Genomic DNA, 14547 nt, shown 5'->3' with positions numbered 1-14547 from the left:
CCTCTCGTTCTTTCTCTTGGGCTGTTCTGGTGCCAGCCACCTCTATGCCATCGGCACGTGTCAAGGACATCAAGATGGCGATAGAGCTGCGGTGTGCAGGCCCAGGGTGTGTGTGTGAGGGCTGCCTTTTTTTTTTCTTTCTTTTTTTTTAAATAGGCTGTATGTTCTGGGAATGCTAACTGGTTCCTGTCATCTTGTCCCTCCATGTCATTGCCAGGATAGTATTCTCCTTGCCTCTAGCAACTGGTGGTTATGTTCAGCCCTAGTAAAAGGCAAAAAACAATGGGCAGAAGTCACCCTAAGAGACTCCTAGCAGGGCAGTAGCAAGTGGTGAGAGAAATATTTCCCATTTTAATCCAGCACAGTTCTTGGTTACAGTGGAATTGCCTGTGAAGGGGCGATAATTGGACTTTTGCCCTTTTCTGCTTCTTTGCGATGGGTATTGCTGGCCTGAAAGGGGGTGGGTTTTTTTTTTGTTTTTAAGTGGTGTTTTCTGTTTGTGTTTTCTTTGTTAGACAGGTAGGTCTTCTCTGACTTGTTTTTCCTGATGGACACTCTGCTTGACTGGAGAACCAGTGGGATTATGGTATCAGCTGGTAGAGCTGAGAAGGGAATATCTGCAAAAGATTGAGCATCCTAATCTCTTCAACTGGGGGTAAAGAAAGCTCTCTCTCTAGTTCTCTGCTCCTCCAAGGCATTCTCCAGCAAAACTAGGGGACACAAAGACAGACTTGATATTCCCAATATAACCTCCCTGTGGCCTGCCACTTCTCGCAGCTCCCATTGGCTGGGAATGGCGAACTGCAGCCACTAGGAGCCGCAGGGGGCCGTGCCTCTGGATGGTCAATGTAAACAAACTGTCTCTCGGCCTGCCAGTGGATTACCCTGATGGGCCGCGTCCCGAAGGTTGCCAACCCCTGCTCTAGAGTGAGGCAGTAGCATTTGTGCCCAGAAGCAGAAACACAAGTGCCTAGGGAACTTCTACTGTGCAACTGTAGGTGTCGAGTAAGTTCAGGCACCTACAGGTTAGGCGGCAGCTGAACAGGGCTTTTGTGGATCGTAAGGGTGCCTAAAATGGGATTTAGGTGTCTAAATCTGGGGTTGAAGTGCCTAAGTACCTTTGAGGATCTGCACTCGTGTCTTTTGAGCCAATCTGTGCTGGGACAAACATGTTTTCAACATTTTTTGTATGGATGCAGGCCAGTTTGATTTAGAATTCTTCAAATGTAACCCTTCTCTCTTCTCCCTGTGATGAATCCACTCTCTTAAAATAAAATGTATCTTTGAACATCACGTCTTCCCCTTTCCTTCTTTTCTTTTTAATTTTTTTAGCAAGAGGGCAGCTTGAAGCAGTTTTGGTTAGAGGTGATTCATAAAAGAGAAGTGGCTTAGATGTGCCAGGAAATATGTTAATATGCAGACTGAACCCTCCCCGCAAGTCTGCAAATGCTCCTGCCCTGCATGCGCGCACACACACATCTGCCCTTGTACCTCTCCAATTGGTGAAAGTCAAGTGGAAAAATAAACTTTTTTTTTCTCATTTGGGAGACATGCATTCTGGAACACTTTCTCTCTCTCTCTCTTTCCTCTCCCCCCCCCCCCAACACTATGAGGACTGCAGCGCCACCTGCAGAGAGACTTCGCGCAGTCTGATGTTTGTTTCTGCAATATGTCTGGTCCTTCCCAATAACAGCATTATTTCTGAAAGTAGCTCCTCTGAGAGAAAGGTGCCACGTGATCATGGAGATGTATCTGATATGGTGCCGTTGTGATGTTACTGTTCTCCAGGGAGGGAACTGAGCAGAGAAAAATCAAATGTGGTTATTAGGGCAAGTCCCCAAGGAAAAGAGTAGCAGCCGCTTTAAAACTATGCTGGACAGAACCCTGGAGAACAGACGTAGGGACCAATCCTGCTCTGGCCAGGGGTGAGAACCAGAGCCATTCCATCAGAGCTGTGTTGCTTGCAGATCTGTGAGCATCTTATCTAACGTCCTTTCATGGTGGAATACCTGTCTCTTAGGCCTCTCCTTGCTTTCATCCCTTCATTGCAGCTAGATGTGCTCACTGGGAGCATGGCTAGCATGATGCGCAGCCCGAGATGACACAGCTGTTGGCATTGCTGGGAGCTCTGCAAGTTGCACATCTGCCTCACCCAGGTACTCGCCTTAGCTACATTCTAAGCCCAAGGTTGGGTTTGGATGCAGCTGCTTACATAAGTGGCATGTGGGGCTTCTAGATCTGTCATCATGCTAAGCCATGTCACAGCCTTTTTGTAAGCAAACAATGAGAGTAAGCAAGAGCACAAACGGAGCCTCAAGGTAAGAGAGAGGCGTGTGTCCTCTCCAGACAGGTTATCCTGCATTTGATTTTGCACATGCTCTCTGTCACACTCTGTCTCCATTCTCCCTTCAGTAAGCACTAGCGTACATCTCTTGTTCTGTTGTCCCATGAGCCCTCTGCTTAGAGTTTCACCTTGAGCTTGACAGGGAATGTTATTGCAGATGTGGCCAGCAGGGGGCAAACTTTACACGGGAATAGGCACACCTTCCAGTGCCGCTTGAGTCTTGCTGGTGGAATAGAGCCTGCCAGCATTTTGAGAGGGCTGGCTCGCTTGTTCAGATCTCCTTGGAGTGCTATAGAAAATATGTACAGATAGAAACTGAGTGCAGCATAGATGTGACACGAGTGGGGTGCAGTCTGGGGAGGGTTGTTTGCTGGGTCCCCAGTGGAGGGAGGGTTGGTCACCAGATATCTTGTTGCATAGATGCTGCAATTTCCCTGCCCAGGAAGCACTGTCCTGTGGGGATGAGCTGAAGGGTTTGTGCTCTCAGTGCAGGAGGGGAGACAGCAGAATTGATTTTCCAACAAAAGTGCCGCTGAGCATCAGCCTTGCAGTGTAACTTCTGCTCTTACTCGCCTTCACAGCTTTGTGCCTGAGACCCACAGAGGTTACAGCATAGGGGCAATTTGGCGCCAGATCATAATGATGATGTTTCTTCATTCCTTATCCCTGCTGCTAGCCGCTAGTGCTGGTTTCACATTTGTTAAGTGATGGGAGGACAGATCTATTGGACGTTGAGGCAGCTGGGGCTCTGACCCTGCCCATGGCCCAAGCCTTGAAAAATGACCACGGCGAACAAATCCACCCAGGCCCAAGCTCTGCCTGCCCACTCTTTCCTGTAAAGCTGGTGGAAACTTCCAAACCGTATTTTACTTGCCTATCAAATATGTACCCTGGCCACCTGCCCCCAATCATCCCCAGCAGCCCTTCCCATCAGATTCAGATCCGTTCTTTCCTGAACAATGCCTTAGTATACCTGACAGGTCACCATAATCGCTTCCTTTATTCTTACTTGGTTACCCTACCTGCCTGCCTCCCCATGCTAGGGTTACAATGTCTTCCTATGGTCCCTGTGTGCAGAGAGGTCACAGGCTGACCTCTGGTGCTCAGCTGTAGCTCAGAGACATGCTGTCCTGTGGCACAGAAGTTTAACAAGGGCCCTCCATGAGCTGTGGACATTAAAAGATTTCAAGGACATTTCCCCCCATTCATCCCAGCTATGTCCCCTGCTAAAATAGGTTAACGGTGTCTAATTAACCACTGAACATTGTCATGCTGCATAAAGATAGCATCCTTGCTGTTCTCTGAGCCCTGCTACTTTATCTCCATTTAGATCTCCATGGTATTCCATTAAATGAGAGAGAAAGTGTAACAGAGATGATATCTACATAAGAACTGCCTTTCACCCTTCAGCACATAACTTGTAAGAGGCTCCACGGCAACTCAGACACATTTCCATGGGGGTTGAGAGTCACCTGCTCGCCCAATCTCGTGGAGACAGAGGGGTTCTTGCCGGTGATATAGAATGGCTTGGGATAACGAGATATTTGAATAGGAGCAGATTTGGCTCCCCTTCCACAGCAGGTGATGGAACAGGAGATAGAGAGGATGCAGGAATGTGTAATAAGGGGATCTCAGAACTGTAATGCAGCCCTGCCTCCACTTTCTCTTCCATCAACTCCCCTGAAACTCAGGATTGGGACTGATAGCTGTTCTGAGCTGGAGAGAATATTCCAGGGATATTGAGTGAATATGGGAGTAGTAGAAGCTCCTAATGCGAAGGAGTTTGAGCTGAGCTGGCGAGATGACTAGGCCAGCCCATGCCCTGGTATCCCTAGGAAGGAATTGGTTTGATCAGGAAAAGTTAGAGGGGGAGAGGATGAAGGTGCAGGTGCCCAGGTGCCACAGCACTGAGCAATGTATAAATTTACCTAGTTGAACAGCTAGAAATGTTGGGAGCTGGTGATTTATGGTGTTTTAATACTCCTGAATGAGACCTAGTCCTGTCTAAATGTTGCCTCACTTGCATCGTTCTGAGTGTCTTTATCTGAATGGGTGACTCTGTGGTTACCAATTCTGTATGTGTTTTAGTGCCCACCTTGTGCCATGCTTGTTGCTGGAGTGAGGGGAGCTGGTAAGTACAGATTTCTCAGTGCAGGAATCTGCTGGGAATGTAAGATTAAAGGTATCGGAAACCTCCCTAACCATGGTTGGCATGCTTAAACCCAAAGCTTGTCACTTCTCTGCCTTAGCTCATCCATGGAAGGCTGTGTTCTTGTGGTTGATAAGGAGGATGTTGTGCACCCAGAGCATTACATTTTAAGAAGGATTAAATGCTTGTCCCAGCCTGATGCAATGGCACTGAGGCAGAGCCTGTTTTCAGGAGGAGGCACTCCACAGCACCTAAAACAGAAAGATCAAATGCAAATTGCATGTGTGGCTTCCAGTGGCAGCTGGAGAGCTAAAAGACAAACAGGGATAGTTTCCCTGTGTTTGCTAAGCCTCTGGTGCCAACAGGTCTGGAGGTGGGTCATCCTCTGACAAGGACCCTTGAATTGCATCCCCTACTGTTCCAGCAGAGCCTGTATGTGGTTTTTTAATCCTCTGTAAGCCACAGTGGAAGGCTTGTCTTTTCTCTCAGGCTTTTCCTGAGATGGCAAATGTGGGTTATATATTTGAGTAGGTCCAGTTTTGTTTTTACACATAAATAATAATAAAAGCATCACATTAGCACCCAGAGGGCCCATTGTGTGGGCACTGTACATACATTCCCTGTCCCATAGACTGTCAATGCTTTGAGGAAGGGGCTGATTTTGTGTTGCCCCTATTTGTATAGTGTCTAGCCCAATGGGGTCATAATTTCTGAATGCAGTCACCAGGTGCTATCACAGTACAAGTACAAAGAGTAAATAATAATGGTGCCTAGTCGCTTTCTTCTGTCAGTGTAGCAAGAGACCATTGCGATGGGCACGTTTTATATAATTTCAAAAAATGCCCTTAGATCCATTCCGAGCCCCTTCTCCACTCTTTTATGTGAGGAGGTGGTCTAGTCTTGTGCATTTTCATCCACTTAGTTTTCTTGCAGCCCTAAATCCTTGTTTGGGTGTTTGGAACCCACCCTGTTATCCTGTGTATTTATTTATTTTATTGGCACCTGATGCTTTATGTATTTAGCCCTACAAGACCCTCTCTACAAACCGTTGATTGTCTGCTTCTCCTGGCAGCTGCAAGGGTTTGTGGTGATTCAGTGATTGTGATAAGAGGTTAAATGAGCTAGGTCTGTGGTGAGTGGCTGAGGGGACAGAATAACTCTGTACAAGGATCCGAAGAGTGTAAACTCCAAGGCCATGAAATGGCTGTAACTAGGAGTAATGGGACGAAGCTAAGGAAAGTTTAGAATGAACATCCACATTTCCCTGCTGGCTGTGGTACTATCTCCCACAGGCAAGAGACAGAAAGGCCCCTTGCTTGGGATGTTTAATCCTCGACTGGGCAAAGGTAGGCTGGAGGGAGCAGTCCTGCCTAGCCAGAGGAGATGGATAAAATGGGATGTAATTCACCTCTGCTTTATCAGATTCTTCCCTCTGAATTCAGATCCTCTAGTCTGAGCTGCTGATGGGCCCTCTGGGCTGATTCCTTACTCTTTTTGTGTTAGCAGGGGGATGGTTGTATGTATTGGTGCATTGTCCATCTCCATCCCTCTCCTTGTAGGAAGTCACCTCCCCACCAACAGGGCTGTCCTCTAAATGTTTATAATCCTGTTACATTGACTGGCTGCCCTTCAGGCTTGCTGCACAGAAGGGGCTTGGTAAAGACCAAATTCAAGTCTTACTTAAGTTGCTGCAACTCTGGTCACATCAGTGGAATTGCACCCACTTGCTTTGGGCCCAAAGTCTCCAATTCAGCTGCAGTTCTCTCTAATGTCTCTCCAAGCGAAAGCTCCAGCAGTGGTGGTGGGGGCAGCCACCCTTCCTCTCCATCTCTCTCAGACAGTAACTTTCACTCGGCTTCCTCTTCTCAGGGATGGGAATCCTGTGTCCCCTGCTGCCTGCCCTCACAGGGGCAGATTAGGCACTCAGGTCCTGAGCCTCCTCTATCCTTGTTAGAATGGAGAGCTAGGTGGTTGAAGGGAGAAGTCTTTCCCATCTTACTGACCTACTTTGATGGGGAAAGTGCGAGGGAATGGAAGTGACCGCTGCTTTGTGGTTCTTCTTGGGAGGGGGTGCATGGGAGAGGAAAGCCCCACATATCCCTTGTCAAAGTGCCCTGAGCCCAGGAAGAGGGGAGAGTATTTATTCCCAGCGCACACAGTTAAAACTTCATTCTGCAAAATGGCCAAAGCAATCAGCGAGTGATGGAGTAGCTGCTAAAAAGAAACCTGGCATTTAATTAACTTCTCAAAGTGCTGGTTCAGCAACCTCCATGTTTTACATTTTGAATATTGAACAAGCATCCCTAATCGGAACTGAATTACTTCTGGGCTTGCTGGGGTGGAGAACGAGAGAGCTACCATTTGCCTGCACCTCCCCCCCACGTTATTATGAACTCCTGTTAACTCAGCCGAATCGGCCCTGATTTGCTGCAGCGACAGCATTTCTGACTTGAATTTGCCAAGGCCTGGGTGAGGCCCCTGGCCTAGAAAGGCAACTAGACAATATTTATCTATGGTGAGGGACAGGAGGAATCTATTGGTCTCTCAGAGATGTAGCCCTGAAACTAGCATAACTTATTTCACTCCAGTCCCTCGTGTACTGGCCTTTGCCCTTGAGTAGGGGAAGCTTTGCCTGGAGCTCATGGGCAATGGGGACAAAAGAATTGAGGAGAAACTCAAAGAGCAGTGAGTGCTCTTGCTGGTGTTTTGCCAAGCTGCCTCTCTGGACCAAATTGGCTCTAGTTTAACTCTGTGTGCAGTGGGCTAGCACTCACCTGCATGCACTTTTCAAAGGTGAGGCCTATTGTATTGTGCATGAAGTGACTTATGTCACCAGGGATGTGTGGAGACTGCTTTGCAGAATAAGAACAATGTGTTGAAAGATGTGTGTCTGTCTCACCCTATAGCCCTTTCTCAACGTGGGCCTCTTGTCTTACAGATCAGGACGGAAAACTGCAGAAGAAATAGAAGAGTAAGTTCTCCTTGTTGCTTAAAGACTTGATTCTCTTCTGTTATGGGCCCCTAATTTCCAGTGGGAGTGTTATGTAGTAGGACATGTGAATGTGGGCACTGGATTTTGGATCTTGCCATGCTCAGCTTCAGGGATGTGAAGCCTTGCCTGAAGGCACATGATATGCCCATTGTACTGAGCGAGGGGGCTAGTAATCTGACTTCTTGTTTCCCTAGAGCCAGTGAATGTAGTTGCTCTGTCACTCCATGAGGACACAAAAAGACAAGAATTTTAGTGAAAAGTATCTCTTTTCCCAGCTGCCCTGCCCCCTGAATCCTCAAGTCCTACTGTCCACAGAATCCAGGGGTTACACTCTGTGTTCTGAAGAGTCCTTCCAGGTGGCTGCAGAATGAAGCCTTGTGGGAGAGGAGATGAACTGAGAAAATGTGCTTGCTCTTCCCAAGTGTTCTGCAGCATGGGAAAACTGGGGAACTCCTGCCTTAGATTCTGGTGGGGACTGCAGCCCCCAGGCGGAGAGAGGGGACATGAGAATAAACACTTCTGTCTTTGAAATTATTTTCCTGTTGTGCTTTGTCATAGTCATCGTCTCAGGCAGCACAGCCTGGAGGGATCAGACGATGGAGGAGGTAAGACTTCATCTTCTTAACTGCTAGAAAAAAAATGTTCTGTGCTCCCTAGGGTTCTCCAGAAGCATGGGCAGAATTGTCCTGGAAGAAGCAACAGGAGAGTGGGTCACATCTGTGAGAGATGCTAGGGTAAAGGTCTCATTGATTCCAGAGCTGGAGAAGGTGTGATGGAGATCAGGAGGGACAGTACTTTAGGAGAAGAGGACCAGGGAGGTTACCCATGGACTTAGCCTTGGCCTTGAATAATGTAGAAATGATAAAATACTTTTGGTAAGATGGAGAGATCCTAGAACATGTTTGTGTCTGTCTGCACAGGGAGGGAGGCTGGAAGGATAGTAGATGGTCAGGGGAAGTGGAAAGAGTCACAAGTAGGTCCCCCGTTTCAAATGGTGATAAGCTCCACTGCCAAATCCTTCCTGGGTCTCCTATTAGCACACTCTCTTGTGCCCGTTCAGGACTAGCACTTCTGACACCCTCCTGTGTGCCCCATACCCTGCTCTCCTCAGATGTCAAGTCTTCTACCTCTCTCCATGACCATATTAATGAAGACTTCATGGAATTCTTTTACAAAAATCTCATCACCCTAATCTGGGATTGTGTGTATATGTGGGCTGAAGATGTGCACCAGTGAATTACCCCTTTCCAGCAGTGCACTGGCTGCTGCGAGGTACCCCAGATTTTTGGGCAGGCTCTAGCTCTGCTGGATCTTATAGTTAGTGTAGCCTGCTCCTCCAACACTGGGCAATTGTGTTATCAGCCAAGAGAAATAGCTGCAAAAATCCACAAGACAGAGTCCTAGACAGACATTAACTCCATATACCATGAGGCCTGGCAGGCACAGACACTCATCCATGGTTCCTAGGAGCTACATCAAACTTCCAGTGGCTGAACTTTTTTACACTGTTTAATTAACCTGCAAAACTGAGGGCCACAAAATATCACTGAGTCAGAGTTTAGCAGGATTCACTAAGGGATCAGTGTCATGGGGCATGGCCCTCATCGCCAGACTGGCATGGCCTCCTGGTTGTGCTAGGAATTAGCTTGAGGCAGATGCTCACGTCTGCGATCTGTACACCAGCACTCTGTTTCTGCTCCCACCTACAGTTCCCCTCTCAGCTCCCAGAACTACAGCATCTTCCTCTCAACTCAGCCCTCTGGCTAGATCATCATCTGTGTTTGCCCCTTCTGCGGGGGGCCGGGGGGGCATATTATCTAACAGTCCTGCTCCTTCCCCAGTGGCAAGGGGGGGAATCTGGGCCCTCCGACTACTCCAGGTCCCAACCCAGGGACCCTGTAAATGGCAGCCTTCTACTGCTCCTCTGTAACCTCTGTCAATGTTGCTCTATTTCCCTGGGACACTTCACCATGGTCCCAGCACCTTCTTTGCCCTCACCTCAGGGCATTCAGCTGCTCAGTTCCAGGAGCCATGCTCTGCTCTGTCCAAGGTGTTTGTAGTTCTCTCAGCCCTCTGGGGACACAGTCTTTGCTCCCAGCAGTAATTGACCCTGCTCTGCCCTCCCTGTGCTCTTTTAATATGGGCCTGTGGGGCCCTGATTGGCTGTTCCTTGCAGGCTCTCCCCTGTTGGCTGCTTTCTACACAGCCTCCCCTGGTTCTATTAACCCCTTCTCTGCCAATGTGGGGCAGATGCCCAATCACAATCAGACTTTTGGATGGCTTATGAAAATATCCAGAGTTACATTAGACAAGGTAAATATATAAGGCTTATTCAGATCTTTCAGGGAGATGATGCATTGGATATGTGGCTACCAGTCTTGGCACCTTTTAAGCCCTAGTAGCTACCTCCAGCATAGTCTTAGCTTTCCTCCTAGGAGACTTCCTGAACTTTCTGAGTTTGACTGTATCATTGAGGCTGAAAGTAGTAGCTCCCCATGGTTCAAATACCTGAGATCCCTCATTTTATAGGCTTGCCTCTGAGTATTTGAAGTTTCTTCACAGACAGCAGAAACTTCCCTTGCCAAATATTTGCACCATGTGGCATGTGGTAGATACACTATAAGAACTGAGAGAGACTGGGCTCTGGGGATATGTCAAATCACAGTATAATATATCCAAAGCCAAACTGCAACTGACAGTCATTTTTGTCATTTGGAAGCCAGCGTCCAAGACCGTGTGTGTGAGCAAGGGTGAGAAAGATCATGATATTCTGGCTAAGATTCCAACCCATACAGGTACCTGGTAGAACAATATAAGATGGCGTGGGTGGGACTACTGTAAACTCTGCACTGAAAACCTCTGAATTATCAATGCCCCAATATTTCTCCATCACTTTCCTACAGTCCTCCTTACGGAAGGAAATAAAGCATGGAAACTATATGTGAGAGGGCTCAGGGATCAGAGTCTCTCAGCAATTCCTGGGAAGGAAAGTGGATGATTAAAAACAATCCCACCCAAAGTAAAATGATTGTTGAATAAACAGTCCGGGAAAAATAAATAATACACAGTGTGAAAGTATGGAGCAGTACAGGTATCTAATATAGCCATGCACTGAATTGAGTTACTGCCCCAGACATATTGGGATACCTAATACAAACCTGTACTTTGGCTTGTGTCATTCAATACAGCATTATGGCTGGGTCTTCAAACACCCATAAGTCAAAACATTGGCTTATGGTTCTCCGAGGAATGTGCTATGGTCTTTTTATTCTGCAGATCATGTTGGCTTGTTATACCTTAATGTGAATAGCTAGGGTTGCCTAATAATTGTTGCTGTCGAGCCATACATTTGAATCTTTTGTTTTTAATGCATTAGAAATCTCAGCCATAAGGTTGCATTAACATTATGTATCTCCCATGCTACCTTTTCATTAAAATAAAAAACTGCAGACTTAGAAAAAGAACATTCTGTGTTCAACAACAATTTTGATGTCCAGGCCATTTTACTTCTTATTCATAATGCAGTTGTGCCCAGAGACCCTTGGCAGGATCAGGGCCACATTGCACTGGATGCTATAAACACACAGTCCCTGCCACAAATGAACCTCCAGTCTGGCCTGGGGGAGTGGTGTGGGGGAGAAGGTGATTCAATCAAATAGAAACATTTTGTATATTCAATAGGTTTTGTAATTATATTGATGAAATAAATATAGACCGCCCCAACTGCCATTTCAGCTAACTATGTAATGTTGGGAAGTGTCATGGCTCAGTTGGATTCTTGAGGAGAGGTTTGAAGTGGAAAACAGTAGCTTCACAGATTAGTTCAGGGTGGGCATACCATGTGTAAAAGGACTGAGTGGAAGGAGGCCAGAGAGTAGTGGAAGGAGGTGGATTGAATGGACCTATCTGACTTCAGTGATTCTTTGGAGTTACATAAAGAAATCCACAGCACAAGTCACACAGACAGTGCAGTAGAAAAGAGCGAAACATTACCAGGAGAGAGAGCTTGTGGAAGACGGGGACGGGTCAGACACTGCAGCTCTTGACACTGTTTTGGGGTATCTACAGAACTGTGCTAACAATTCATTTTATCTAAACTATATTTCTCAAGCCATTTTCCAGGTCTCTCTTCCTTATTGACAACTGGTCTAGGACAAGTGAGACATGATAAAAAGGAGCCATTTTTTTTAGCTATTGGAGAGCCAAGAAATGTATCTGACAAACAGCATCATTTTCCACTCTAACTCCAAATTGGGGAACTTTTTAAAAAAGTTAGTCACCTGAGAATAGTGCAGTAACTCCCCAGCTGTAACTAGTGTGTAACCTCTGTGTACCAATGTTGGGGTTTTCTAAAGCAGTGTTTCTCAAAGACAGGTCCCTGGGATCTCCCTGACACAGTTTAGGAAGGCAGCAAGCCAGTCCCTGGTATCAAAAAGGTTGAGAAATAGTATTCTAAAGCACACACCACTGAACTATCTGAGCTCTTGTGCAATGATCTGATGTACAGCCCACACTGGCATATACACATATTTGTACATAAAACGTGGTCTCAGTAAATAGGTCCTGCTCCGTTACTAGGTTGCAAAGTTCTGCCTGAGCCCTGGTTTGTGAGGCTCTGCTAGGAAAGCTCTGCCTCTCTGCACAATGGGAAACCTGTTTTAACAGGATTTAATACATTGACAACCTTAGGAATAATAAACCTTCACAAGCAACAAAAAAGTGTTTAATTCCTAAAAGACAGGCATACTTGAGCCACTTTTGGCTAGGGGCGATTGGGGGCTTAACACTGTGTGTGTAGCAATCTGGGTGATCTGAGAGAGAGGAGTTTAAGGGTAATTGCTCAATTTTCTGTCCATGTCAACAGGGAAAATGGGCAGAAGTGGCTGAGCTCAGCGCAGCAGTGATGCCAGATGAGATCAGAGATGTGAGGCTGTCAGTGGAATTAGAAAAGAGCTATCTGCAGAGCACTGTCTTGTAAACGCCGGCTACTCTGTGCTGGGGCTACGCAAGGGAGGAAAGGGTTATTATAAATAAATTCACAATGAAAGGGGCCCCTTCCCCTGCGGGACAGGCATGGGCTCTATTTTTATCCTGCCTGGTGATATTTTACTTGTTCGCTTGGCTCTTTCTAAACAATGCAGCATTTGTTTGACTGATGCAGCAATCAAGTGGCCATCTCCTGGATTGGGCCGCTTTTGGGTACTGAATTTCTCTGCCTCTTCTTTCAGGGATGGCACCTCCCTCAACCAGTGAACCTCTTTTTTGCTCTTCAGCTGAGAGTCCCCTCTTTGCACCTTCCCTGCCATGCCTCATCCTACAATGTCTTGCCAGAAATGTCCCCTCAGCCCCACTTCACCCTTTGGAATTCCCTCCTGCTCTGCAGCTCCTCAGCCAGTGATGCAGCTTCAGCTCATTGGCTGAGACTGCTGTCCTTATCCTCCTGTCCATGGCCCCCCACAAATACTGCTCCCCCACTTCAGTAATGCCCCACTCTGGTAGCTCTGCTCCCTAAGGGGAGTACAGCTTCTGGAGCAGGGCCACTGCTGGAGGAAGGGGATAATTTATGTGGTTTTGAATGTGGGAAAAGGTGGTATGTGATTTTGGAGCAGGTAGTGCGTGTGAACAAGGGACCTGATTGAAATGAAGGGCTGACTGTGCTGCACAGACAACCCCACACTGACCTGCAGAGGGAGAAGCTGCCAGGAGACAGTGATTAAATCAGTGCTGTCAAAGTGACACCCATTTTCCCCCCTCCCGGGAAGCTTCCCCCTAGGAAGTGATGCTAACTATGAGACTTCTGTATAAAGTGGCAAGCCTTTACAAGGGCTTCTTACCCTTCTGGTGTGTGCAGGCAGCTCCTCTTCATTAGAACAGGAGGGGAGAATATTAAAAGATGAAAAGAAGGAAGTGCCATGGTCACGGAGTCTTTCCGTCTCTGGAGAGCTGGGTGTCTGTCTGTCATGTGATAGTTACCTAGAGCCGGGACTTCACAGCAATACAGTAGTGACCTCTTCTCATGAGCAGCCTCTGAATAAAAGGAATATTGAATAAAATACCTGCTCTATAAATGGCTTACAACAGACCTGGGACCACAGTGCAAACCAAGTGAGTTTTGTGCAGCAATCATTAATGATAAAGTATCCTAGTTGCCTTCTTGTCTAGTTAATCTGTGCTCCCATGTGATGTAAGAAGGACTCTGCATCAGGCCAAACTCAGTGTGATGGTTTTGTGATGTGGATAAAAATTCTCCAGGGATTGGGGAAGTCCGTTAGCATATGTGAGGCTAGTAATGGGCAGACTCGCAAACAGCTGCTGGCTTCAGGTGGGAGATTGGTCAGGGCCAGCTTAACCTCACTTTGACAGGTAACATTACAACCTGCAGTTGCCTTGGTCTGGAGAAGTCTCCATCTTTTCAGTGGGAGTGGAAGGGGAGAGCAGTGTGTGTGTATCCCAAGGGATGTGGTGAAAGCCCTGTTTTGATTAATTTAAAACTGGACAAGGCAGTGAATAATATAGCTGTTCGGGAACAATCCTGGCCTGTTTGGGGATGAACTTGATGGGTTCTGGTAAGTCTCTCCATCTCTAAATTCTGTAGTATGTTAGATACATAGTCACATTGGGCTTATGATTGCTGAGTCCATAAGTGTAGTTGATGGACTAGGTTTACCTAAAAGACCCCGTTAAGAAAAAGCTCTTGAAAGATGATTACAGAATTGAGACTCCATCATTTAAAACTGCCCGAGGCAAACTCCTTTGAACATTGCAACAGTGGAGGGATAGAGAGAGAACCGCGTAGCCCTTGATTGTAGCGTTGTTCCCTCAGGACCCGTCCCTACTCCCCCCTCAGTTTGTCATCTGATATGAGAAAGCAGCAGTAAGACTCTTCATCTGTCTTATGAAAATCCAATTCGGAATGACTGTGATCAAACCCAGCTGGCTGTCAGCAGTGGTGGCCTTGTGCAGAGGGAGGGAGGCTTCTGAGGAGTTTCTGGATGTGGAAATGTCACAGGTGCTGTCGATCAAAGAGGCATTTTTTAATAAATATATATAAGAAAAAATAAA

At 46.9% G+C, this 14547-nt stretch overlaps 1 protein-coding gene across 3 annotated transcripts in view; it reads left to right on the top strand.

Annotated features, from left to right (window-relative positions):
• IFT43 (intraflagellar transport 43) overlaps positions 1-14547 on the top strand; it is a 94447-nt gene that overhangs the window by 22211 nt on the left and 57689 nt on the right. For all 3 annotated transcript variants that reach the window (XM_030559097.1, XM_030559095.1, XM_030559096.1), the window contains 2 exons: positions 7432-7464; positions 8044-8090. In XM_030559097.1, the coding sequence (XP_030414957.1) occupies positions 7432-7464; positions 8044-8090 (80 nt within the window). The remainder of the gene's footprint in view (positions 1-7431; positions 7465-8043; positions 8091-14547) is intronic.

This window comes from Gopherus evgoodei, chromosome 4, assembly GCF_007399415.2.
Source record: "Gopherus evgoodei ecotype Sinaloan lineage chromosome 4, rGopEvg1_v1.p, whole genome shotgun sequence".
Taxonomy (NCBI): Eukaryota; Metazoa; Chordata; order Testudines; family Testudinidae; genus Gopherus; species Gopherus evgoodei.
This window is presented reverse-complemented; position numbering and strand designations above follow the sequence as displayed.